The sequence below is a fragment of the Pantherophis guttatus genome, chromosome 1 (assembly GCF_059756535.1).
Source record: "Pantherophis guttatus breed Tessera chromosome 1, ASM5975653v1, whole genome shotgun sequence".
NCBI classification, from domain to species: domain Eukaryota; kingdom Metazoa; phylum Chordata; class Lepidosauria; order Squamata; family Colubridae; genus Pantherophis; species Pantherophis guttatus.
The window spans coordinates 136072501-136099071 of NC_142063.1; the positions used below are offsets into that span (position 1 = coordinate 136072501).

At 33.5% G+C, this 26571-nt stretch overlaps 1 protein-coding gene across 3 annotated transcripts in view; it reads right to left on the reverse strand.

Moving 5' to 3' along the window:
- Window positions 1–2920: 2920 nt before the first annotated feature.
- Window positions 2921–26571, reverse strand: part of LRP1B (LDL receptor related protein 1B) — a 986195-nt gene continuing 962544 nt past the window's right edge. For 2 of the 3 annotated variants that reach the window (XM_034424500.3, XM_034424493.3), the window contains exons 86-92: window positions 23265–23369; window positions 21875–21988; window positions 13349–13425; window positions 11514–11604; window positions 10361–10499; window positions 6655–6753; window positions 2921–3121 (exon numbers count right to left, since the gene is read on the reverse strand). In XM_034424500.3, coding sequence (XP_034280391.2) covers window positions 2981–3121; window positions 6655–6753; window positions 10361–10499; window positions 11514–11604; window positions 13349–13425; window positions 21875–21988; window positions 23265–23369 — 766 coding nt within the window. In that variant the 3' untranslated portion in view covers window positions 2921–2980. The remainder of the gene's footprint in view (window positions 3122–6654; window positions 6754–10360; window positions 10500–11513; window positions 11605–13348; window positions 13426–21874; window positions 21989–23264; window positions 23370–26571) is intronic. The other variant, XM_034424507.3, reaches the window with a different exon arrangement.

Here is a 26571-nt window from a genome sequence, read left to right on the forward strand (position 1 = left end):
ACAGTAAAGAGGCTATCCCTGAGCCAGGAACCTATGTGAAGTGAGAGCTTTTGCCAATGAAAAGCTCCTGCAGTCACAAGCTCTCCTAAGCTGCAGTGCATTAAAAGTAGTCACTCCAAGAGTCCTTCCCAATACAATATAGACTAATTGGAAATACATTAGCACAGATGTCTACTGCTGGCTTTAAGATTTCACTTGCATGAATGCCAAGTCTACAAGCACATCCAGAGTGTAGACTGATTGAACAGGACTGGTATATTTAAAAGTAACCTCAAATCTCCCTAGCATATCTCTGGTGTGAATTTTGAAAGAAAGATTATGACCTTTTATTTTCTATATCCAGAAAATATAATTCAGTCCTTAAATAATTAATGGAGTAATTAGCAGTGGAAAGTTCAAGGCAAGACTAAGAAGGCTAAAATCACCTCAAGGTGTTTGAAATTATTTCAAAGCCAAACAGAAATGATTAGATCCTAGGTATAGCAAATGGAAAGGATAGGTCCAAGTGACTTGCAGCATCGTTAAATAGGAGCATCCAAATCCATAAATATTAACTCAGCTTTCTTTAAAATTAATAATATTTTCCAGGTAAGAATAAAAAGGAAGAAGCCTGCATTTTGGCAAAGAGAGATAAAGCAGAAGAGAAAGGGCTGAGAATCAATAAAGATAAAACTTATATCTGTTTTTCATAAAGGGACCTAACAGGATCAGCTTTTGAATATTGGCTGTTATGTTACATGTATGCAGATGTAATCCTCTTTTTCTTTCTGGGCCACATATTTATTTTCCATCAAGAATTCTATAACAAAGCCAAGCAAATGTATTAAAAATTAATCCCCCACAAACACAAAGTGCTTTTAGGGAACATCAAAATTTCTGTTTAATAGACCACTTGTGGCCAGAGAGTTCCCCATCCCCCTACAACCTGTCAAACTGGCAGCCCGTGGGCAGGAAGCATCACACATAGGCCACGCCCACGCTGGCTCCGTAAAGGCAAAAAATGTCGCGATACACGATCAAGTTTGATACCTATGCCCTACAGTATCATCAGGCAAACTATATCATTTTCATCGTTTCCATCATTTGATGTGAAATAATGAATATACAACAGGAATTGCATCTGTTTCGCTCAAAGTCCATAGCAAGAAGATCCAGTAAACCAACATCCCACTGTAATGTGATTTTGGAATAATGCTCTTCATTTCATTTTTATTTGTTTCTAGTTTATGTTGCTTATGTAATATCTTTGTGTATTTAAAGTGTTCAGTCCAATAATGAAATGTATCATTTAATTAAAGGAAGCCAATGTTTTTAATAGATATATAACATCTAAAAATATAGGCGGCATGACTCTTTTAACCAAGTAAAATGAAATTAAGAATCAAACAGTTTTAAACTGAAAAACTGAAGTTTTGCAAAATATGCATAATATTGTTCAAGCAAAACTGCACTTGTATTTACTTGAATCAAGTTTTTTTTAATAAAGGCCTCAACATGGCAAAATTTAGAAATAGGTAGTATGCATGCACAGAATACAACAAAAATTCTCTTATAAAACAGCTGTTACTTTTGCAATGTTTGTACAAAGGGAATAGAGCCACCACAAACGTATTTAATCTGTTAGATTAATAGATCATGACAGCTAAAATCAGCAACATGTAGCCGAGGAATGAAAAGCCCTCTAGTTCTCTGAATACCAGTGTGAGAAATATTTTGTGCCTTAAAGTGTTTAGAAAAGATTCCATGGGTGGTTATCTTTTAACATCCTAAACAAATTGCATGACATCTTCCTGCCACAATTAAAAAAAGGCAAATATTGTATTCATTTTTTTTCTCTTTTTATTCTTCATAACAACATAAAATAAGCTAATACCAGAGAAAGTGCTGGAAACTGATTACATTTTTACACTCTCCATAATTGAGAATGTGAGCTTGAGGTTTGTTGAAGAAGTTTTAAAATTTATCCACACTTGCTTTTAAATAAATGTGTTGATTGATACAAAAGAATGAAGACTTGTTTGCTGTAATGTTTCTGTGAAAGGGTTGAGTTTCCTCCCTCCTCCTAAGAATCTGGTTCTCCATGTGTGTGCTTATGGCTTTTTGCTCTCCTGACAACATAGGAAAACTCATCATACACAAAGTTTGTCTGTGACTGATTAAAGAAATGCATAAAGTTGTGTGCAGGCTTGACAACGCCCTCTTATGATCCAAGTGTTCAGGACTGCAGAAAAGGCCTTCTCACACATCTGTTAAGATCTCGCCACTTGCAAGTGGTATATCACTAAGTTCACTAAGATTTTACTAAATATGAAGAATTTTTACATGGTATATATGTTTAGTATAGCTTGGACAATCACTGAATCTCCAAAATGGAATAATCTGTGCTCATGCAGGCCATTAGATGTTTTCTATAGTACTCATAGCTTCTTTGCAACCTAAAACTAATTGGAAAAGCAAGTTACGGTATGTTTGATTGTGAAATTAACTCCTCTATAGTTTTAAGGTTCTGAAGTGAATTTCTAATGAGCACGAAGAGAGTAAACAACCCAATCATACTTCCACTATCTGAAACAAAAACAAATTCACACACTGTACTACAGTCTTCAGACCATATAATGGAAAAGTGCAGATATTGTCTTCAGTAGATTAAGTAAAACCAAAGGAAAAAATTCATACAAAATAGATTGCCCATATTCACACTACAAAGGATTTCTTCAAATTTTTAACAAATTCAGTGTGTGTTATATCAGCAGCATTGTTGCAAATTGTACGGTAGTGCAGGGTTTTTTTTCTTCATAAAAATACCATACAAATGGTCAGTCAAGTCATCAGCAAAAGAAAGACCCAGATAACCACCAACCAAATTGAAAAAATATCCAGAGGTAATGCTGATGCCAAAACAATTATAATACTGTTGGTACATAGAAAAGTAATCCTTATATTTTATACATTTATACAGTATACAAAAGATTACAGTGGATTATGCCACAGTCTCCCTTATGCCAATATCTATTTTCTTTGGAAGAAGTTCTTTCCTTTCATCCATGCTTGCTAAGGAGTTTCGGCAATTCTGACCATCCATATATAACTTTGCATATACTGGATTCGAATAGTTTGTTGGCTGAAAACAGACAAACATATTAACTGTTATTTAGACTGCTGTAAATCCCCTGGGTGAATGCTAATCAGAAAAGGAATATGACATGCATATATTTATCTAAATTTGATTAATAAATAAAAATACATCACAAGACACTAAGGGATGATTTTAAAGTCAAGGAATAGAGGCTGTTTATAATATTTCATCTGAGACCCTTTGTACATCGATGATGACATTCAACAAGGGAGAACCTAAATTTATCTGGAACAGAGGAGGGGAACATCATAAATGTCCCAGCTGATTATTTGCTTTGCTTTACAATAGACACGCTCTTCCTTTATGGACCATGAATGACTGTTTATGCTTGACAAGTCCCAAAGGATTCTCATCTGGAAGTCGATTAAAGAAGTTTATTCTATTCCCTAGCAGAGATATTAATGAAACATCACCTATGTAAAAATTAATAAAAGGGGAGGGATCTAGATGGGTTCCCTTTCCTTCCCTGATCTAGATGTTGATTGAAGCTTGAAACAAGCTATTAAAACATAAAGGGCAATGTTTAGTCTTTACCACGCTGAAACAGTGATGATTTAACTTCCAAGATACTTATAATGATTTATTTTAGACCCAAGTTCTGTTTTTAGTTAAATCTGGAATTAGCAGTTGTATCACCAAGCTACTGTTAAATAAAATAGAGAGACAGGAGCAAGTAACATCAACAGACATGTTCTGGCTATCTTTGGACTACTATGTATATTTGTATCCATACATATTATGTGCAAAGTTTAAACTTTAGACTTACAAGGGATGTTCAAATGGAGTTTTTCCCTTACAAGAGGGCTATTGTTAGAAGTATAGCAGAAAAACAGTATCCAGGGCAATGTGGATGAAAGGGCCGAGTGGTGATGCAAACAGCAGATGGAAAAGCTATTTTTATTTGAATTATGTTGGTAAAATCCAATATTGTGCAAAGAGCTTGAATAATTAAACTTTCTCCTTGTCTAGATCTCCCTTCGGCTTGAGTACCACTAAAAATTCCTGTTTGGGGAATCAATAGAACTTATAGACTGTGCAACTATACTGCAGTGAGAAGGGAAACTGTAAATTCAAGAGTTTAATGTGACTGCTACAACATTCCTCTGCCTAATATGAAGTAATTTACCTTGTTTATTGCACCTTTGAAACTTATGACTTCAGCCTTCTCAAATACATTTTCAGGGGAAAGAAAGGGCTTCATGGTGAAGAACATGAAAGATGTGAATTTATATTTAATTTATGAAACATTGCATTTTGTTCTAAATGTTCGTTTCTATGGACAATAATTTTATGAAGCATAAGTACGGTAAGTATTGGTTCTGAGCTACAGCTTCCTTACAGATACGGAGGCAATATAGCTCCTAATACAAGCTGATGGAAAACAAAAACTATATTCATGTTCTAATTTAGATTTCTTGTGTGATAAAATTGGCAACCAGAAACAAAATGGAGGACATGATGGCTTTTGGTCTGGTTCAGTTTAGCTATTTGTCTGCCCTTATTTTATTGTCTCACGGTCTATTGTAAATCTCTTTGTTCAAAAGGATCTAGCTAGATGCATAGTTGAGATAATTCTGTTATATGCTTTAGAATACAATATCTGATACCAGAAAAGTCAAGATCTATTGAAACTGCGCCTGCCCAAGTAAATGAATTGGCTTCTGAAAAACATTTTGCTGATGTGCTCTTTTTTTCAGTCATAAACTTAGCCAGAATTTCAGATTACAGGACTGCTACAAATTGCTTCATATTCTCTATTGTGCTAAAATGAGTTTACTTTTCTGGTGATCTTAAGAGAGAGAGAGAGAGCATGATTCAAACACTGAGATAAACAAAGGTCATCCTGCTTTTAAGCCCATTGAGAGCTATATTGGAAAGATTCATAGCATGAATTCATGACTGAATCCACATTTTCAGTCTTCAAAACCAATATCTGTCATACCTACTTTTCCATGCATCCATACTAAAAAAAAAGAATTATTAAAATGCACAGAATTAAGATGCATTCTTAATGGGTTTCATGCAATATAAAATTGGATGGAATACAATAATTCATGGTCAGAGAAACTCAGCATAAAACCATAACAAAGTTCCTTACATTATTCCAATCACCCAATTTTTATTTTGTAAAAAAATTCCAGCATTTTTTTTAATGAAGAAGAGTCATTTTGCGGAATTGAATACATGCAGAATTATTTTCAGTTACAGAAATCATGAAACACACATGAAAAACGAAGTATATAAATACATGCATCTTTGCCAATGAAGATGATTAATAACAATGTCACTCATATTTAAAACAGTTCAAAGATTTTCAACATATTATTTAGAGATAATGGATGCAAATGAGTAAACTGAGAAATTAATGTTTCATTGCCTTATTTTAAAACATATTTGAATGTGATTTCAGTGCATCTATCTTTTTTAAATTGCGCATATTGTGCTCATGAAATTCTATCAAAACTAAGCATATATTTATGAACATGTAAAGTTCAAATGCTTTTGGAATGCCATCATGTCATCTCTGGGAGAACATCCAAGAAGTCCAAAGACTTTTCATATTTCTTTCCCTGAAACTAAAATGGAAGAGAATCCTGCCAATGTAATATGTGTTCTTGCACCTTAAGCCTTTGGAAAAGATTGAACCAGTAATTCCCTAATATTAGATGAAGTTAGAATCCAAAAAGAGGTATTCTGGAGAATTATCCATCAATCACAAAACTGGGAGTTCTGTGGCAACTATGGAGCCAACATTATTGTTCAGATGGGAAAATGGGTAGAGATGGAGAACCTGAAGAAGAAAGAGTTCTGCTCTTTTCTTCTTTTCATCTTACACAGGTCTGATATCTTTTCAGAACTAAGTTTTGACATTGTTTGTCCTGAAAGATGAATCTTTCTGTTAAGAAATGAAAAATGAAAAGCTATATGAAATTAAATTCAGCACACCCTTCCAATATAGTATAATTTGTATGTTTTGACTTTGGGAGAAAATCACTACTAAAACTGCATAGCAAAATATCACAAAACTATAAACTGGTGTGCCATGGCATATTCTTGTTGCCTTTTGAGGAACAAAGTAGATGTGATGTTAATTACAGGAATATAATTAATGTGTAAGATGAGTATGTTTGTGTTATGTAAAATAATAGGGGTATCATATCTGGGCTGCAAAAATTTGGGATGGTCTCTAGACTATAGCAGAAATCTATTTCAGCTAGAGTCTAGAGGCCATCCCAATTTTTTTTCAATCCAGATATTATATCCTTATTATTTTATATAAAACAAACATACACAATTTACACTTAATTATATTCCCAGAATTAACATCACATCTACTTTGTTCCTCAAAAGGCATCAAGAATATGCTGCCTAAATGTGGTAGACCTAGTTAATAGGGAAAAAAAATCATTATGCAGTCAATATTTCTGACATATATGTGAGAAAGCATAGAAACACTTGCAACTGTTGGAAGAGCACTGTGATAAAATGAAGATGGAAAATAAATGACTGTTTCTCACCCCTGCTGTTAGAGGTCCTTTCAGATCAGAGTTTAGGTAGATGGGTGGTGCCGTGTGGGGGAGCTTGAAGACTGTGGGACCTCCCCCTATGTATCTGCCCTGCATTGAATAAAGCATGTTTCAAAGTTTATTTTCCGATTTTAAAATAATACATCTCCCCCCCTACCCATTCTGAAATGTAAGTGAGCAAATAGTGAGTGAAAACACACGTTGTAATTTTTTCTCCCTTACATAAACAAATAAAATAAAAAAGTTTTTTCTTAGATCACTTAGATTACATTCAGGAAGATATTCATACTGGAAACATAATGGGATCAAGTTAATTTTCATTTTGTGAAGGATGTAAGGAAGAAAACAGCATATTGACCATACTTGACTGATTAAAAAATAACATCATATCTAATCCATTACTCAGCTACTGTTTTGGAATGGGATAACATAGGCTTTGTATTACTGAAGGCCAACATTTCAGGAATTCATAGAGGTTATTATTATTTGGAAAAGTGGGAAGTCTTCTCTCTGCTCCCCCAACCCCCTGAAGCAGAACCACTGCTAGGATTTGAGGGTTCCCCTTTGCTATTTTATTTATTTTATTTAGATTTATATGCCGCCCTTCTCCGGAGACTCAGGGCGGCTTACAATGCACTAAGCAATAGCGCATTGCTAGTATATGTCTTGCTCTTTTCCAGCCATGAATGGAACCATGGAACATCTTGCCTACAGATGTTGTGGGTGCTTCATCACTGGAGGCTTTTAAAAAGAGACTGGACATTTGTCTGAAATAGTATAGGATCTCCTGATTGATCAAGAGGTTTGACTAGAAGGTCCCTTCTAACTCTGTTATTTTGTTATGATTGCTTGTTCCCCTCAGTTTAGAAAAAAGTTTCTTTGAGGTTACAAAAAAACAAAAAAAAACAAAAAAAAGGAGGGGAGGGAGGGAGGAAATTTCCAGCAATTGTGTCTCTTGTCATCTTTCCTAGAGTTCTTTATTAAATGGAGGCCCATAGAACTTCAGGGACATCATGTGTTTCCCATAATCAGACCCTAATGGTACCATTTTCCTTACCCGTAAGAATTATTTTATTAAAAACTAAAGTACTATTTTTTAAAATAAATATAGTTGCAAGACAGTGCTTATATATACCTGAAAATATATCGTCTGTGCAAATATATTGTATTTTTATTGCTTTTAAAATAACGACAGAGAAAGAAAAGTAGAAAAGAAACATGGCACAATGATACACATATTATTTAAAAATTATATAAGTGCTTAAAAATAAGCGAAAAAATACAGCAGAAAAATACACTTTATACCACACATGCAAAGGCAATTGGAGCAGTACCATTCAGATCACTGCATCAGAGAAATGGATACAGTACAGAGAAGAAATGAACACAGGATCACTGCACCTGGCACTGTTTCTGTTTAACAAAATGCGGAAGTGTATTGCCTACTTAGTTTAGAAAACCAAGCAATTATGGTATACTATGAAATAACATACATTTATAAGAAACCTTTTATTCTTTTGCATGCATAATAATACAAATCAGGACTGCCCTTCCTATTTCATAGGCAGTAGTTGTTTCTTACTTCAGAGCACATAATTGAAGATACTGATACTACAAAACATGAAAATAGATATTACCTGAGATTATTTTAAAAGAATTTAAATACCGTATTCTTTGCACTATAAGACGCACCAGACCATAAGACGCACATTAGCTTTAGAGGAGGAAAACAAGAAAAAAAAATCTGCCTCTGCCTCCCAGCATCCATCCAGTGTTCATCTGGCTAGCGTCCTTGCAGCAAACTGCAAACAGTCTGGTCAGCTTCAGCATGTTATCACAGCCCCAGCATGTGGCTCATCAGGGCTCTGCTCCACTGCGCCCACCACCTGTCAACTGAGATGAGCTGTAGCCGCCGCCGGGAACGCTGCAGCCTTCACTGCCGAGCAGCTGATTGGTGGTTGGATCGGCTTCCCAGAATGCCACCAATCAGCTGTTGTAGGTGGCAGGGATTGCTGCCACTTGCCGTCACCGCTCGCCACTGCCGCCGCTTGCCATCAATTGGCAGTGGTGAACAGCGGCGGCGATTGGTGATCCCCGCTGCCTAAAACAGCTGATTGTCAGTATTTCAGGAGGCCGATCCAACCACCAATCAGCTATTCAGAAGTGAAGGCTCCAGCATTGCCCGATGGCAGCAAACAGCGGCAGGTGGCAGCAGTGGTAACAGGTGGTGGCGGCAAATGCCACTGCAATATTCACTCTATAAGACACACAGACATTTCCACCCAATTTGTGGGCGGAGTGCATCTTATTGTGCAAAAAATACGGTAACTTCAAGGATAATAGATCCACCACTGTCTGTTGTCATTGTAAGCTAAATACATATTTTTTTCATGTGGAGTATCTCTTTTATTAGTGGATACTGCAAAAGAAAATAACTTTCACTCATTGTTTGTGAATTTCCTACAGGGAATTCCCCGGATTATGAAGTTAAATGTTGGACCAATTAGATTATAAAGTCTGGTCCAGGAAAATAATGATAATACTGTACTACTATTTGTATCCTACCAGTTCATATCCATTCTTATGTTTATATATTATGGTTCTGCCTACTTGCTGTCTTGCAACTATACATGTGCTGTCATTGAAGAATCAGTTAAGGATGGTGTTCTTCTGCCTCTGTAAGTGGAGAACTGGAAGTATAATCCAGAGGAACAAGCTTTCTTAAAATAAACTGGACTTGCAATGGCAAAAACACAAGTATTTCAATCACTATTTTTAAAATCTGCATGTTTTAAATCACTGGATGTCCCAGAAAAATACATTTATAGAAGGGTAACCAGCACAGGCAAAGTTATAATTTAAAATGCAATATCTTATTCTACTTTTAAAATATGTAATATAGATCCATTACACACATCACATCTTTATTTGAACAGTGCAACTCCCCAAATGTTAGTTTATTGATGTGATTGAATCATCATAGATCAGACATAAATGCACTGGATCAAGTGGAGGCTTCTGCAAATTAAAATGATTTGAAGCATTTTAAAAGACAGCCCTATGCCTCTACCTGATTTCTACCGGAACAGTGTAAACTTTGGTGAGAGCAGCTGGAAGGATAGAGAGTGTCAGTGAAAACATATAAAGAACTGTTGCAAGAATCTGGTATGTTTAATTTAATGAAAAGAAGGACTAGAGGTGACATGATAGTGGTATTCCAATATCTCAGGGGCTGCCACAAGGAAGGATGGATCAACCTATTCTCTAAAGCAACTGAAGGCAGGACAAGAAGCAATGGATGGAAACTAATCAAGGAAAGAACCCATCTAGAAATCAGGATATATTTCCTGACAGAACAATTAATCAGTGGAATGGCTTGCCTCCAGAAGTTGTGGGTGTTCCAACATTGGAGGTTTTTAAGAAGATATTGGACAACCACTTCTCTGAAATGTTATAGGGTTTCCTGCTTGAGCAGGGGGTTGGACTAGAAGACCACCAAGGTCCCTTCCAACTCTGTTATTCTGTTATTCTGCTGGTGCCCCTTCCATCAGTAAAAGCCTCTGCTGGATCGTAGATTCTCCCCTTACCAAAAGATTCCTTCCATTCATATATAGGCAGCTTTGGATGTTATTCAAACTCAGTAGTTCACTGCCATGGAGCATGACTGAGGAAGCAAAGTAACAGATATTTGATTTACCTTTTCTCGGTTTAATGTGAACTCTGAAAGATTCCTCTCACTGTGATTATGCCCCACTTCATACATGTTGTATGATGGGTTTCCAATTTCTACATTGATTCCTCCATTTATTATTGGTTGTCGTCGGATGGTTTTTGTCCTACAATATATAAGAGGAAAATAGGAAATAAAGCTGTATAAAATAACACGTTAAAATATTCTCCTAAAAGCTCCCAAGCTATGTCTGAAATAGCTATTGCCGGGGAAAATGCAAATATTTACATGCTACTTGTAGCATGTATAATGCTATACATGCTATTTATACAAATGCTCATTCAATGATAACATTGGCAGAATATTGTCCCTTAGTATTCTCTTTCTCCATGACAGTTCCTTGGAGTTTGGTTTTTAAGAACTTTTTTTTTCTGTTTCACAAGTCTCTCTGAGTAACATCTCATAACTCCCTTCATAATGATGATTCTATTTTCAACTGCCTGTTTGATGTATTCATTTGATGTCTAACTGCCATATCAAACTCAAACTTAACAAAATACTTTTCTTTAAAAAAACAACAACAACAACCTCTCTTTAACCTTTGTCCATAATTTTTGCCAATGTAAATTTTTTTCTTGCAGACAAGCTGCACTTTATGTTCCCTCTGCCTGAAAGATCTACTGTATAAAGGGAAGATAATTTTTTCCAGCTTTATTAAAATAAATTTTCCTTTCAGTTGAGTATTATATCCATCTGTCTGTCCATTGACCCACCCATCCTTCATATTTATATTGCTGCCCATCTCACAAAACATAACTCTGGGTGGCATACAATAAAAAAAAACCCTGTAAAACAGCAATATAAAAACTGTTAACACTAAAAAAATTATTAAAAAATAATTTTAAAAGCAGGGATTAAAAAAACAGGGAGATAGCAATGGATATTAAAAGCAATGGAGCCAGTTCAGCAACTCACAATTCCTTTGGGATTTCCAGTCCTGATGATAGAATCAAATTTTGGGGGAGTTACAGAAAATTAAGAGGGATGGAGACAATCTCACTTCAGGGAGAATGATTTCCATAAATCAGGTGTCAATTTCTGGAAACTTTTTGCCATATCTATAAAGGGTTTTTTGCCAAAAATTTAGCAAAGGCTTTATAATAAGAAGACAAATACTTACCTTCGTTTTCTTTTACAGAGGAGCAAACCTATTACCAAAGTAGTAATCAAAGTCACCAAGAGGACCAGAGGAACAATGATTGCAATGCTTCCTACAAGAAATAATAGAAACATCTCTGATGGCTTTAAAGCTAAAACTGGGAAAGCTAACTTTGAAAAATACATCATCAAACATACATTTGTATAGATCATATCATGTTTTAACAAACAGATCAGTGGTGGGTTGCTACCAGTTCTCCCCGGATCGGGCGAACTGGTAGCAGCAGCGGCGGGAGGCTCCGCCTACCCGCCTGGATGTCTCTGCGCATGCACAGAAGCTTCTGCGCATGCACAGAAGGTGGCAGCTTCCACGAGCGAACCAATAGCGGCCAAAATTGAAATCCACTACTGAAACAGATGAGATAATAACATTAAATATTGCAGAATATCTGAAGAGTTGCATGACATATCAGCTTTCAACTATCAACTGATTCAACTATCAGCTATTAAATTTATTGTACTGTTGCCACAGTTTGCCTGCCTACTATTTCTAAACACCACCTCAAGACCCCATTTAATAAAATAAGTATTGAATACATCAAAGTCATTGTGTTTAGATCTGACAATCTTCTCATCAACCTACCCCTGTGAATAAATCTGTCAATGAATCTTTTATTTCATTAATTTGTTATAGCAGAGCACAAGAGTCCCGATTAGAGGAGAGTGCTCATGACACTATATCAGTTTTAACAGTTTCTGTTTATCAGCATAAACAGATAATAAAATATCCCATCTGTCAAGCATAGAATGTATTTTGATTTATAATCTAAAATAACTCTTAATTGGCTCTTGAAAGTTAATAAACCAGGCAATGCAGGACTTGGAATGAAAAGGCAAAAAGGTGTTTCAGAGGATACAGGGGCCCTCACATAAAATCTATTTCCAATTACTTACATCAAATACATATCTTCCTAATAAGCAGCACTATGCCAGGAAAAGATTATCTGTTTAGGAAACTGTAGATAATGCTACTGTACATGAGCACTCCCATGCATTTGAATGCATGTTTTTGCTTTGATACATTTAATTATACAAAAGACGTATTTGACCTGGTTTGTGGGGGCCATAAGCTGACTTTGTATAAAAAAGAACACCGCTTAGGGGCCCCCCAAAGTCCTACTAAGCAGGTATATACAAAAGTATGAAGGCTATTGCTTAACACATAGTAAGCCGCCCTGAGTCTCTGGAAAAGGGCGGCATATAAATCGAACCAATAAATAAATAAATAAATAACTATCAGAAAATATTTGAATGGGACACACCTCTCTCACTCTACATATCATACTCCTTTTTTTCTGTGTTTGAAGACTGCTTAATTGAGGCCACCAGACTCATCCTTTACTGATCTGAAAGTTATCTGTGAGCTAATTCAAATTATTCAAGTTTGTGTTATATGTCATTTATTTCTAAGTATTACATATTGTTGAACTCTGAAGTCAGAAGGATGATTTAATCATAATTTAACTCATATTTATCAAAAGGGTCAAATTCAAGTAATTAGATATAGATTTAGCCCATCCTAATTCTTCCACATAACCACAATTTCTCTGATCCTCATATCCTCATTTTCAATTACAGTATATTCAAGCTGCCACATTTGTTTCTCCAAATCTACAGCTATCATTCTTTTTTTCTTATTATTAAATAATTATCTTGCACATTAAGCCTTTATTCCTTTTCTCCCCTCCCCCTTCATAAGTGCAGAAATTGTAAAGACAATGAGCTTCACAATTTTAAATATATATTGCCTACAAGAAAAGTAATAGTTTAAATGCTGATTAATTAAACACAACTTACTTGTACTGATATTATCAGATTTGCTGCTCTTAGGAGCTGGCCTTTCACACTGTGTACCTGACCAGTTTGTAGGACATCTAAAATAAATAAAAATAACACATTAATTCAGAGCAACAGTTTTCTGCATGAATTACTGTGTTTCTGAGTATCAACTATTATACTAACTTTTTGGTAGATAGACATAGATATAACATTTAATTAAATAATAAACATTTTTGATTAATTACCATAAAATTAGAACAAAATCTAAGTACAAGCCTTTATAAAGGTCTTTGTTAGTAGATGGTTTTATATTTCAAAACAGAAGTAATCAGAGTTAGCTAAATAATAACATCTGGGTTTTACAATGCATTCAAATTTAAAATGAATTTACTTTCAGTTAATAGCTGACCAAAATAGATTATCTTTATAGACTGGACTATAATAGTAACAATTACTTCTGTCTTGTGTTTGCAAATTAAAATAAAAATTAGAAGCCTTATTAAATGACAATTTTGGATCATACTATCCTGAAATGAACACCTTGTTGTTTCAGTTAACATACCCTAGTGCTAGGTTTTAATTGATTAAATACTTTTATAAAAGCTTTGATTGAAATTTTTTTAATTGAATTTACAGTCAATTCTTCTTTATATTCTACCATTCAAGAGGGCTTAACAATGATTAAAAATATAGTACAAAACATTAAAAATGCAACTAAACTAAAACTAAAAATCAATTATTAAAATAGTTAACAATTACAGATTTGGCCACAGAGGTGATGTTATCATTTCCCTAAATACTTAGAGAATAAGAGACAAACGGCTCTCTTGAGGCATTGCTTTCCAAATGCTGGGATCCACGCAGAAGAAAGTTCTTTCTTGTTGTCAATCCTTCAAGTTAGGCCAGGTCAGTGAACAGATTCCATCAGTTTGTTGGAACTATACTTTATTTACTGTATATAGACTATGATAACAAAATCCTGAAAGCCTGATTGTATTTTGTCTTCCTTCCCCCTTATACACTTCTAAATTAGAATACTGACAGTCTTTCTTTTCCTGGGCTTATAGCATGCTTTTGGATTTGTAATTATTTCAACATAGTTTTGACTACCACTATTCCAAATCATGTCTGTGGCTCTTTTGGTATCCAATAAGCCAAGCTTCCATCTTGAGAAGGGTGTCTCCTGCTGATCTAGGTAAATATCAGGAGTCTCCAAGACTGGGTGAGTTATGGTTTAGTTTTAATATATTCAAGCGGTAAAGAAGCATCTATTTACAATCTGTATTCTCTCTTTGCTCTTTTAAAATAATGCTTACTGAGAAACACATCTATCATTATGATTAAAAGACTTTTTCTTCAAATCTTTTCGTTTGTCTGCACTGACATTAAATATAACCCACACATATAATGGTCTGAAATGTCTTCATTTCAGATTGAAATGAAGTGGCAAACTATTGTCTTGCATATACTGTTTAACACTGTCAAAGGGATTAGGTCATCAAGAGTGAGGAATAATCACAAATAGTTGGACTGGTTGAAAGCAATTTCCTATGTTCCTAATGAGATGATAGAAGTGCTATGCTTGTATGTCACAACCCTTCAGCTTCATTCTAAAACTTCAAATACAATCTAATTCCTTTAAACTTAATTTAAAGCCTTTGAGATAAAATTTGATTGCTATTACTGATTTTTTTTAAATCTTCAAATAAGTCACCATTGATATGTAAGAAAAAATATACAAAATAAATAGTGATACACATTTTCTCACTTTTATGGAAAAAATCTATAGTTTCTAAGAGTTGACACCTATTGGATGGCACATAATCAATTTTTCATTTAAAATATGCATGAAACACCACAATTTTGAACATTAATGATTCAAGAACATTATGCAACTCTAGAAAAATATTGTCCTTTCTAACAATTATACATATTATGTATATAAAGGAGAACAAGCTTCACAGAATCTTGCCAGTTTAAATACACATGTAATTTAAAACTCTCTTTAACCAGATTTTCTTCTAAAGTTTTTATATAGCATGACATGTGATAAGTAACCTTAAATAGAAGGTTCATTATATGCAAAACAAAACAACAATAACACAATATCTGTCAACAAACAATTTTGTTTAATAACAAATGACAAGAGAATATCACAATTTATTTCATAGGGGGAAAAATGGCCTTAATGGCAGAAAGTGGAGAGCAAAACAAAAAGTGTATGTGGAAGGGCAAGGAAAGTATTTATAGGCTATGAAACAACTATCAGAATTAATTTAAAAAAATGCTGTAAATGACTGCTTACATTTTGATGGCTTTTATTTGCTAAAAGAATATTCTCATAAGAATGTCATAATAAGATTTTTTTTCTAATTTCTGGACTATAGGAACATTTATTATGCCATGTATGAGTGTATGTATGTATGTATGTATGAATACAGAAAGAGAGAGACATTCACAAGATAATACGTACATTGGCAGGTGTGACTAATGAATATATAGAAATGCTTTTATTACAAAAATAAGGTGGTATTAACTTCACAGTATGGAAGAACAGAACTATTGCTATTAGACAAGTATGCTTGCTCTATCCTCAAAAAGTGGCATTAAAAAGGTGAACATAGAATTCTACCTCATGAAATAGACTGAAATAATCTGTCCTTGCAGAATGAAAAATAACATTGCATCAAATGATTATAGCTTACAAAATGGGCAGGTTCACATAAAATGAGAAATTATATTTAAAACTACAATTTATAACTTTGTCCTAAATACAAATGGATAAACTCATCACTTATGAATTACATAAAACATTGTTTACAAATTATATGAATAATTATGTAAGTGTTAAATTCAATCACACTATCAGTTGAATGGTTTTAGTATAATTGTGTGATTGCAACCCTTCGCTTTACAATTTCCCATTCTTTTAAATTACTTGGGTGGATCCAATGGTTCTTTTGGTCTTACTGCCTTGCAACTCTCAGTATACCTCATCATAGCCATGTTCAGTATAGTTGCTGGGCATTTTAATTCTGGATAGCTGCAGTCCCAGATACAGTGCAGTTATTTTGTCATTATAGATACAAGGGTTATTCCTGCATTTGTCGTAGAAAATGCAAAAAATTGTTAAAAAAGGAGGAACTGTCATTATGTAATTTTGTACTATTGCACTCTGTGTCTGTGTGAGAGAGAGAGGGAGAGAGAGAGGGAGGGAGGGAGGGAGATGGGGGAGAGGGAGAGAGAGATTGAGACTCCACAGAACTAGCTCATAGATCATTTGATTAGGGTTGTAGCCAAGAAGAAGCGTACCACTCAGAAATCATGTGGGTTGGGAATGGTTGGAGAATGCTGAAAGAAAAGTATAGAGATCTCTTAAAATAGCCATGTATGGCAACTGGCACAGAAGTAATGACATAGGATATAATGAATTGAAGGCTATTTCATGAACTTTTACCAATATGAAAAGGAGACTAAATAGCTGGCAGAAGGAAACTGGAATAGAAACATTGATGCATGTCAATCTTTTAATAAATATTAATTCTGCCTCTGTATGTATTTATCATGTATAAAGAAAAAGAGATATTCTTTTTGCCATGACAGCACTATATTTTCAAAGATGAGTTACTTTATCTTAATAACATAATAAAAGTTGATCAGGTGTAGCTTTTTGTAGAAATAGTCATTGCAAATTACTATTTAGTATGATTGTATCTATCTGTGGCTTTTATCATCATTAACATATTAATTCTATTCCTTGTTCAGTTTATGAAGGAAAACAAAATCTACAACACAGTCATTACTTTTGCTCTAATACAATTAAATTTACTTTTAGTCTAATACAATTAAATGTACTAACTGATTAATGCATTTTCTCAAGGTAACATGTTTTAGTTGTAATGATGCATTATAAAATGTAATGTTCTAGACAACTAGCTCTTTCTTAGCATACTGTAAACCATGCCAATCAATTCAGCATTAAGAACCTGATTTCAATTTTTTTTGTTCAAAAAGTTATCTTTAACATAATAAATTAAGTTTATCTTATAAAGAGATATGTTGCCAAATAAAATCCAATGATCTCAACATTGGACTGCAAAGTCTCTATTTCAGTTATTGTGTATCGGTTGGCAATATTCCGCTGACCTGAGTGATGTTGAAAATGTGAAGTGGGATCAGGCTTGATTACTACTTGTATGGGAGGCAATTAGAAAATCCCAAAATGGGGAAATTGAAAACAACAATAACAAAAATATAATAGTAACAGATAGTAACAGAAGATAATAACAGCAGACCTATTTCTCTATTGCTACTAGGAAAGCAGCATGGACACATGCAGTGGAGCTGGCAGAAGCAAAATCCCCATTCTGCATTTCACACAGTAGTTCTACCCAATAAATACACTATAAAAGATTTTGGTTGAAATGCAAACGGCATCATAAAATTAGGAAAAACGTAAGGATTCGGCATATAACTACATTTATATTCTTGCACAGATATGAACTAGTTAAGTTTGCCTCTACATTCATGGGTTACAGAATAATTAGGGCTAAGTGGATATTTCCATCATAGAGGAATCAGTGTATGGGTGATCTCTGGTATATACAAGAAATGTTGTGGACACTGGTTTACCATTGATGTACTGATTATCCAGAAATGTGGTCTAGGATGATTCAAGGAATGGTTTTATTCCCATTGAAAACAATGAGTCATAATGTATAGCCATAATGTATAGGTACATTACTCATGAATAAGCTGCATTGTCTTATATGGAAATAAATTGTATTAAATTCATTGGAATAATTTACAGATTGACATATATAGGAACATGTGCTAAAATATGTTATGTAGTTTTATATTGCTTATACATTACTTACTTTTCCTTATCTTTTTCACATTAGTTGTTTGATTACTTTTGCATGAAATGGCATAGGACTTAATGAAATGAGCTGATTATAATGATCATGTTATACAGGAAAAGAGAAAGAGAGACATATTAAGTTTCTGTATTTACTGAACTATTTTGGGCTTTCAGGTATCCAGATAAATTCAAACTCTGAAAGTATACACTTTTACCTAATAGTGAATGTAACTAGCAATTACTATTCTACATATCCTATAAAGAAAAGAAACACAGAGAAAAATGAGACACAGTAATAAACTCATTTAATCATATTAAGTGAGAACAAACTTGTTTCAAAAATGTTACAATTGTATTAATCTATATTTAGCTGCATGCGCCTAGAATGTAAACTGGTAAATTCCCTTTAAGGCATCCATGTAATAAGCCTGAACTCAGCCATGGCCTCTCATTGGCTCTCTGCATACAGGTAGTACTCACTTAATTACCATAATTGGAACCAAAATCTTTGTCATTGACCATGTTACTGCATTATTCAACGACTGCAATTCTAGGACTCCTGGTTGCAGTTGTTAAGTGATCTCTCAGGTCATTAGGCAGAAAGAGTAAAAGTGCTTCCTGCTGAAATCCTCCAGCAAGCAGGCCTTTCACTTTTAAATGTCCCAGTAGCCTACCAAAGGATTTCTGCCCCACACTGTGCATGGAGAGAACATTCTGCATGGTGCTGCAGGAATGGAAATCATCAGGATTTCATCTCTATTCCTATATTATTTGGCTTTTCACCGCCCTGAGTCCTCAGGGACAAGGGTGGTATACAAATTTAAAAATAAATAAATAAATAAAATAAATATGTCTATGGAGAACCTCAGTCATCCAGATCACAATTGCCCCAAAGGTGCTTTTCAAAAGGCAAGCAAACTTTCTTTGCATTTTCTTGAAGATGTTTCACTTTTCATCCAAGAAGCATCCTCACTTTTGACTGAATGCTGGGGAATGGAAGGATTTATATTCCTTGCAATCATCTGGTTGTTAACACTTTGAAGGAGGGTCATTAGCTCTCTGAGAGTCATTGAGGCCCCTTTGGCACAGATAAACCAGAAAGGAAAGGAAAGGAAAGGAAAGGAAAGGAAAGGAAAGGAAAGGAAAGGAAAGGAAAGGAAAGGAAAGGAAAGGAAAGGAAAGGAAAGGAGATAGAGAAAGGTAAAGGAGGATTTTTAGAGAAACATGGAAAGACTGTGGGAATTTTTTTATGGAAATGACTGGCAATTTAAATGGCTTACATTGAACTGTTAGTTTGGCTAATGATCTTAAAAGGCTTAGTTTATGAATGGTCCAAAGTCCATAAAGCCCTTAAAGTTGTGATTCAGGGGAAGTGTACTAAAGAAGAGGACAGGAGCGAGATTTTATTTACTGATCACAGAAGACCCTCAAAGAGGTTGAAGAAAAGTCAAAAGGTTACTAGTTAGAACAAGACCACCTGTCACTTTATCTGATTTAAGTAGAAAAGCAGAAAATCTTGCAACTAATATCTGTAAACCTGTAATAGCTCTAGAAGTATGAATGGTAGGTAAGGATAAAAAAAATGCATATACCTGCATGCTTAGAGTTGGAGTTAAAAATGTTCTCAATTGTATTTATAAAATCATGTTTTACCAAAAGGGGGAAAAGCCTTGTTTGCATTTATATACAGTTAGAAGCAGTAAACTATAACTGTAAGCTTGAACCTGAAGAAACTAAATTATTTCTGATATGCATTTTATCAGTACAGCAATTTTTAAAAAATTGGGGAGGGATTGGATTGCTGTTTTACACGCTCTTTAAATCAAATAGTTTGTACCTTTAAACAAAGAATTGTGCAAAATCTCCCTCTGGTTGAACATAGAAAATTCTCTAAATGCTAGAAATCATAACCATAAAATATAAATAAAATTATTAATTATTGTAATCTTATATTGCAAATATATAAAATTACAGTTCAATTGTAAGTTTCACGGTATCAATCACAAATATATTTTGTCAATCCTCGGGTGATGATACTATATTTCCAACTTTACTGACTACATACTTAAATGTATTGCTTAAAATTATTTTTAAATTATATTTTATCTCATTTTGAATTGTTTTAATGGTAGAAAAGTTAGATAAATAAGTAAATAAATGATAAAAAAGAGAAAGAGTACAAGTCTTATACTATTATTTCCATATATATATGATATAATAATGGAAATTAAATATCCATTATAATGGAAAAGGTTATTTTTTGTGCTCTTTTCTAGCTTTCATCCACACACAAAAAATAAAATAGAACACATATACACTGAAAAATTCTGATTTACATTTTGATATACATGTAATGATGGACTATATTCATAGCAATTATAACAGTAAGATTTGTCAGACAGGTCATATTTTATTATTTTTTATGAAGAATAATATTTGTATTAAATGAAATACAGCTTGCATTATAGTCTGTGTTGCTCACCCAGATCCTAAAAGATACTTTGAATAATTTCAACTTTAAATCTTAAAATATATTCTTCCATTTTTTTTCATTAATTGACAGTATGCAAAGTTAAAAAGGAAGGAAGAACAATAGAATAGTTAAGAATAGAAAATAGAAATGTTAGGAAATATAGAAGGATGACAAGAAAAAGTGAACATATCTAAGACTGACTGGTGCTAGAAGTAATGATGTATTTGAAAACTAATAATGGATCAATTCACATTACATGGGATATGATCCTGTGCAGCAGTTTTTGCACATAGTATCTGTCACATTTTAAAGACAGCAAGAAGATGGATTGGCATAAGCAGACATAAATTTTCATGCTGATAGCAAGGAGAAAACAACAATCTGAATGGAGGTCAGCTTTCTGTCTGGAGTCCAATACAGGAATAATTCTGATGTCATGAACTTGGAATCATCTCTCACTTATATTTATTATCTAAAAGCTAACGCATAGTTAAGTAAGCGTAAACTCAATAGAATATGAATTATCTGTGAGACTATGCTCTGTCAGAAAAAAACTAAGTATGAATTTTGTTCATCTAGCCTGAAGCTCTGATTTATAAAAACAATGGAAAATTAATCAAGATGAATGTAGTTTTATTTCTTGAGGAACATTGATATAGGAAACCTATTTCTTTCTGAAACATACATACAATGGTTAATAAATTCTAGATAGTGAAAAGATTAAGATAGCTCGGCTAATTTGCTGTTATTGTAGTAATTGCTTTTTAAAATTATTTTTTTATTACATTCACAAAGATATTTATCACTTCAACAGCTGACAAATTATCTACTTGTTCTACTAACTAGCACATATTAGAATTAGTGTGTCAAGTTTTAGAATAGCATATGATGAATTTGTGTATGAATTTGCTTTTATAAACATTGTTCTGTTTAAAGGCAGGGTTATTTTCTAAATGTCCTGATGTCATATTTTTTCATTATATAGTAGCTTAAAGTTTTGGCTTAATAATAAGGCAACGTTACATCCAATGTTGCACATTTTAATATAGTCATTAGCAAGACTTCAAACAACTACATTAAATTACACAAATGAACCCTGAGATTAAGAAAAAATTGCGAGATGATATGGATGTACATGATCTGAACCAATGAACTGTGGCCTGAAATGATGTCACAAAATGGGCAGCATTAAGTGGAAGGTTAAACCTACTTGCATCTCGGTTCATTAAACGCAGTTAAAGTGCAAATTCCCTCATTCTGACAGTAGTAATCACAAGGGTTCACTTTCTGGTCACAGCGCTGATTTTTAAACCCCACAGAGCATCTGCAGAATTTCAGTAAAATACAGCTAAATAAATAAATATTCTCCCCCTTTTTTCTTTTTTTCTTTTTTTGCTGAATATCTTTTAAATGCAAATACATAGCTGATAAAATGAACAATAAGCAAATATGTTCCATCTGATCACGGTAAGTCCAAACTATTAGTGTTCATTAAATCTTACTGAGAGCTTGGAAAACCAAGCTAATGTGGGTGCAATCCTGTCAAACATAGAACTGGCACAGAACTCAACAGAATCAAGATGATCCCTCTTCTATTGTGGCAGACAGCAAGCAGGCACTTTGTAGTGCCCGATAATTGCTGGCCAGGAAAGATTAAGGTCTATATCCAACCTTGAAATATCCCTGGCTGAATGTTACCTAAATTCTGAAGTAATTCAAGTTTTGGACCAATTGAGTACACTGACATTCCATACATAATAGTGCCCCAATTTATCAGGTTATTATCCAAGACAAAGGACGGAGGCTAATAATTCCATATGTAGTCACTGCACCCATATTAGAATTATGATCCTGCCCGAGGAAGGCAAATATAATCTGTTCTCATGGAAGCACATGTTGCATTCCTTAGTTTATGAATAATTTGTAATAAATAAACACATTTGTTTATTCATCACCCAGCAATGATGCATTTGAAAGACTATCATTACATCCAAATATCTGACAATCTTTTCTTATAACAGAACGATTATGGATTGTTTTTAATGAGCACTCTAAGGACAATGACATTGAAATGTTTCACATACATTAAAATTAGGATACTCCATTTAGACTTATTTCATACAGAACCATTTACAAGAGTGAAGTGTACCTTTTTAGTTACCATAACACAAGTGCAATATACGTTTAAAGACTACATATCAAAAGGTCATATCATACGGATAACTATGATTTAAGAATTAATTTAAAATTTGGGTTTTTAAGGCTTCCTTAGTACAATACTATTTCTGCAACATTGCAAGTGTTATTCATAAATGTATTTGTAAAATATATATATTTATCTTTGAGCAACAGATAATATGTCTACATGTCTAAGTAATGTAATCTACATAATAATTAAAATAGATAATATAGAAATAGTATCAATGTAGTTAGGATGGCCTTTCTCCTATTCTTGCCATTGACAATTGTCAAAACCAAAGCCAAACCTGGAGCAAGATTTCATTATCACGGCATCATTCTGAAAAAAGAAATTATATTGGCAAAGTGGCATTAAGAATCATGTGGATATAAAGATGCCCAAATTATTTCATGATACTCACAGACAGACAGGTATATTTGTCTCTATATCCAACTGGCAGGTTGCACCATTGTAGCAATAGCCATCACATAATTGGCAGCTGGATGCAATTTTTCCATTTGTGCAGCTATGATTTGTGGGAGGAAAACATGTCACTGTTAACTATGCCACTACTGATGAATGGGGTGCTTCAGTCATTCTCTTTTTTTAATAGCATGTTAAATTGCTTTCCTTGGTTAATGAAGAAAGCTATTACAGGCTGCTCAGCTTAACTTAGCATGGTTAGTCAATCAATTATATGTTTGCTATGTTCAACAAACTATGCAGCAAGATCAGAGGCCTTGGCTTGGGGAGTAGTTGTTATAATAGATGTTGACAATTTTGTTATTTAGTGCTAGATGAGTGATTCTAGTGACCAGAAACAATAGCTTTACTTACTTTTAATATGCTGACAACTTAAAGACATGTGTATTTATACAACATGAGATCTTTATCTCACTAATAACATTATTATCAAGGGAGTAGAAGTATGAATGATTTCCATCTCTGTTTCTTTGTTCTCATGTTCTGCTGCGGTCATGCCCCAGTGATAGTTTAATAACACAGAAGTAATGAAAATAATTGATTGTGTAAAACCCACTACAGAATATTGAATATGTTGTGAGGAAGATTAAAATATTTAGAGAAATGGTGGGTTTAAAAATAAATAAAGATGACAATATTGACCAAGAATATGAATGTGGAAGACCAGAAGAAATTGGAAATTAAAGCTGGTCTTAAAGGTGTGAAAAAAGTACAGAACTTGGGGCTGACTCTTACTGATGAAAATTCTAAGCTACTGTATATAAAAATAATTATGTTAAAATATGGAAGGAGATAAAATCAGATTGAAACAGATAGGAAAAACTAGATTTGTTATTGATGAGAAGAATTTCAGTAATTAAAATGAATGTACTTCCTAGAATGTTACTTCTATTCCAGACTATACCGATATAGATTAAATATTTTTCTTTTAAAGAGTGGTAGAAAGTTACTGTATATCAGGGGTGTAAAACTGGCGGCCTGCAGGTCTGATGTATCACGTGCAGGCCACGCCCACTCCAGTTCCGTGAAGAGAAAAAACATCACAAAACATCACATGATGGCAATGTGACACCACAAGTTTGATGCCTGTGCTGTATATCTAAATTTATTTGAAAAAAACCCCTAAGAATTAAATATAAGCTTTTACAGGATGCTAAAGAAAGAGGAAGTCTGGTTTAGATTACATTACGATGCTTGTTGTTTGGTATGATTAAAAGATTGGGTAATGTTGAAAAGCTAAAGGTTGTTAAACCTTGAAATTCTAATTTGAAATTTGGATGGTCTGCTTACTTGTGATATTACAAAGTAAAAATTAACCTTGGTTTTAAGATTCATACCATTAGGCAATCAATTGGGCATGCATGGTGGAAATATAAAAGAAGATTGGCTGACAAAGTGCCACTTTGGGTATCACCCCATGAAGCACTACATAGAAAAGAGATATTACTGGAATGTAAATGGATGATATATCAAGATTTATTGGTATTTCAAAAAGGGGGACTTAAGATAACAAGAAAACAACTAGTAAGTTAAGGTTTGCTTGTGATTGGTGTAATTATTATAGAATTTTTGAAACATTTAAGCTTGATAAAAAGAAGTTTTGTTTTTGCAGGAATTAAATCTAAATTGGATATCATGTTTTGGAGATGACCACTTGATTGCTAAAGCATACAAAAGTTACTTAAGATGAATTTAGAAGAAGAATATGTCAAAGATTGGATGGTAAAATGGGCGAAAATATTTGGGTATAATATAATGCTAGATAATGGAGAATGTATGGACCAATGGTTTAAAATTTACTTGGAATTTTTTCCAAAAGTTTTAAAGAAAATTTTTACAAAATGACGTATCATTGGTATTTGACCCTAGAGAGATGAGCAAAAATGTATAGAGGGATTTCTAACAAGTGTTGGAAATGTAATTAAAACCCAGGGACATTTTATCATATGTAATGGTCTTGTAAATATTTTAAAACATACTGGATAAACATAGTAATGATAATGAAGAAAATATTGAAAATATAAATAGGAATGAAACCTGAAGCTTTTCTTTTAGGTATTATAGATATACCAATCGAAAAACAGTTTGGGACACTTTTTTTACATGGTGACTGCTGTGAGGATTGTACTTCCTAAGCATTGGAAATGAAAAGAGATTCCAATTGTTGACTGTTGAGATGGGGTTGGGGTGGAGATTGAGAGGGAGAAAGGGGATGGTTTTGTGTGCATGTGCACATTCACAAATGCAGCTTCACACATGTGCACACATGTATGTGCTCACCCACCACTTCTGCGGCCTTGTTCTGAATGGGTTGTAGCCTGGCACTGGGCCACGGATTGGGGGTTGGGGACCCCTGGACTAGATAACTTTATAAGGGACTGGGACCCATATATGGACTTTATACATGTTAAATACAATAACAGATAGTTAACAGAGAGATTGGATGATTAGTATAATAGTTAGACTAATCTGTTGACAGTATTTTTTCCTTTTTTTTACATATATGTTATGATTAGATTGGATAGACTTGATTATTGGAAAGAGACTTCCTCATCTGGAATATTTATTTATTTAATACAGAAGTTTTGTTAAATAAGAATAGGAAAGGTTACAACTATTTGCAGACACATTATGTAAGGAGAGAAGAACTTATCAGTTTCTTTTTTTTTTTTAAAAAAAAAATACTTTTCAGCATTTAGCCGGGATGGATTTTTTTATATTTAATGTTTTTATATTTATGTTTAATGCTGTGTTTAATGATAAAGTTTTTGTTTAATGTTAATATTTGATATTTAAGGTTTCCCTTTTTTTTTTGTACACAATAATATTTTTTTCTTATTGTCAGTGTTGCATGTTCGTTTTTCTACTTTTCTGTTTTGTATTTTATTCTTGTTGATAAAAGAAAATAACTTAAAAAAAGAAAAAATAATGAAAAATTTACTATCCAGCACATGTGATCTTCATATATTCTATAATAGCTAGTAAGGGCCAATAATCCTTCTAAAATTGGAAGTAATATTTGGTTTTTCAGTTTTATTGACACAAATCTGATATTAACATGAATTTCTAAAAATGAAATTAAATTTTAATTCCTGGTAGAGTTCTTAACAAATTCAAGGAGCAAAGTGCACTACATTTTAAATAATGCTCTTGTATAAATGTGTGTTTGGAATTATCATTTTGATTTTTGTTACCCTTTTAGTTTTCCATTCAGTTAAAACTGGCATATACATTATATATTTTAA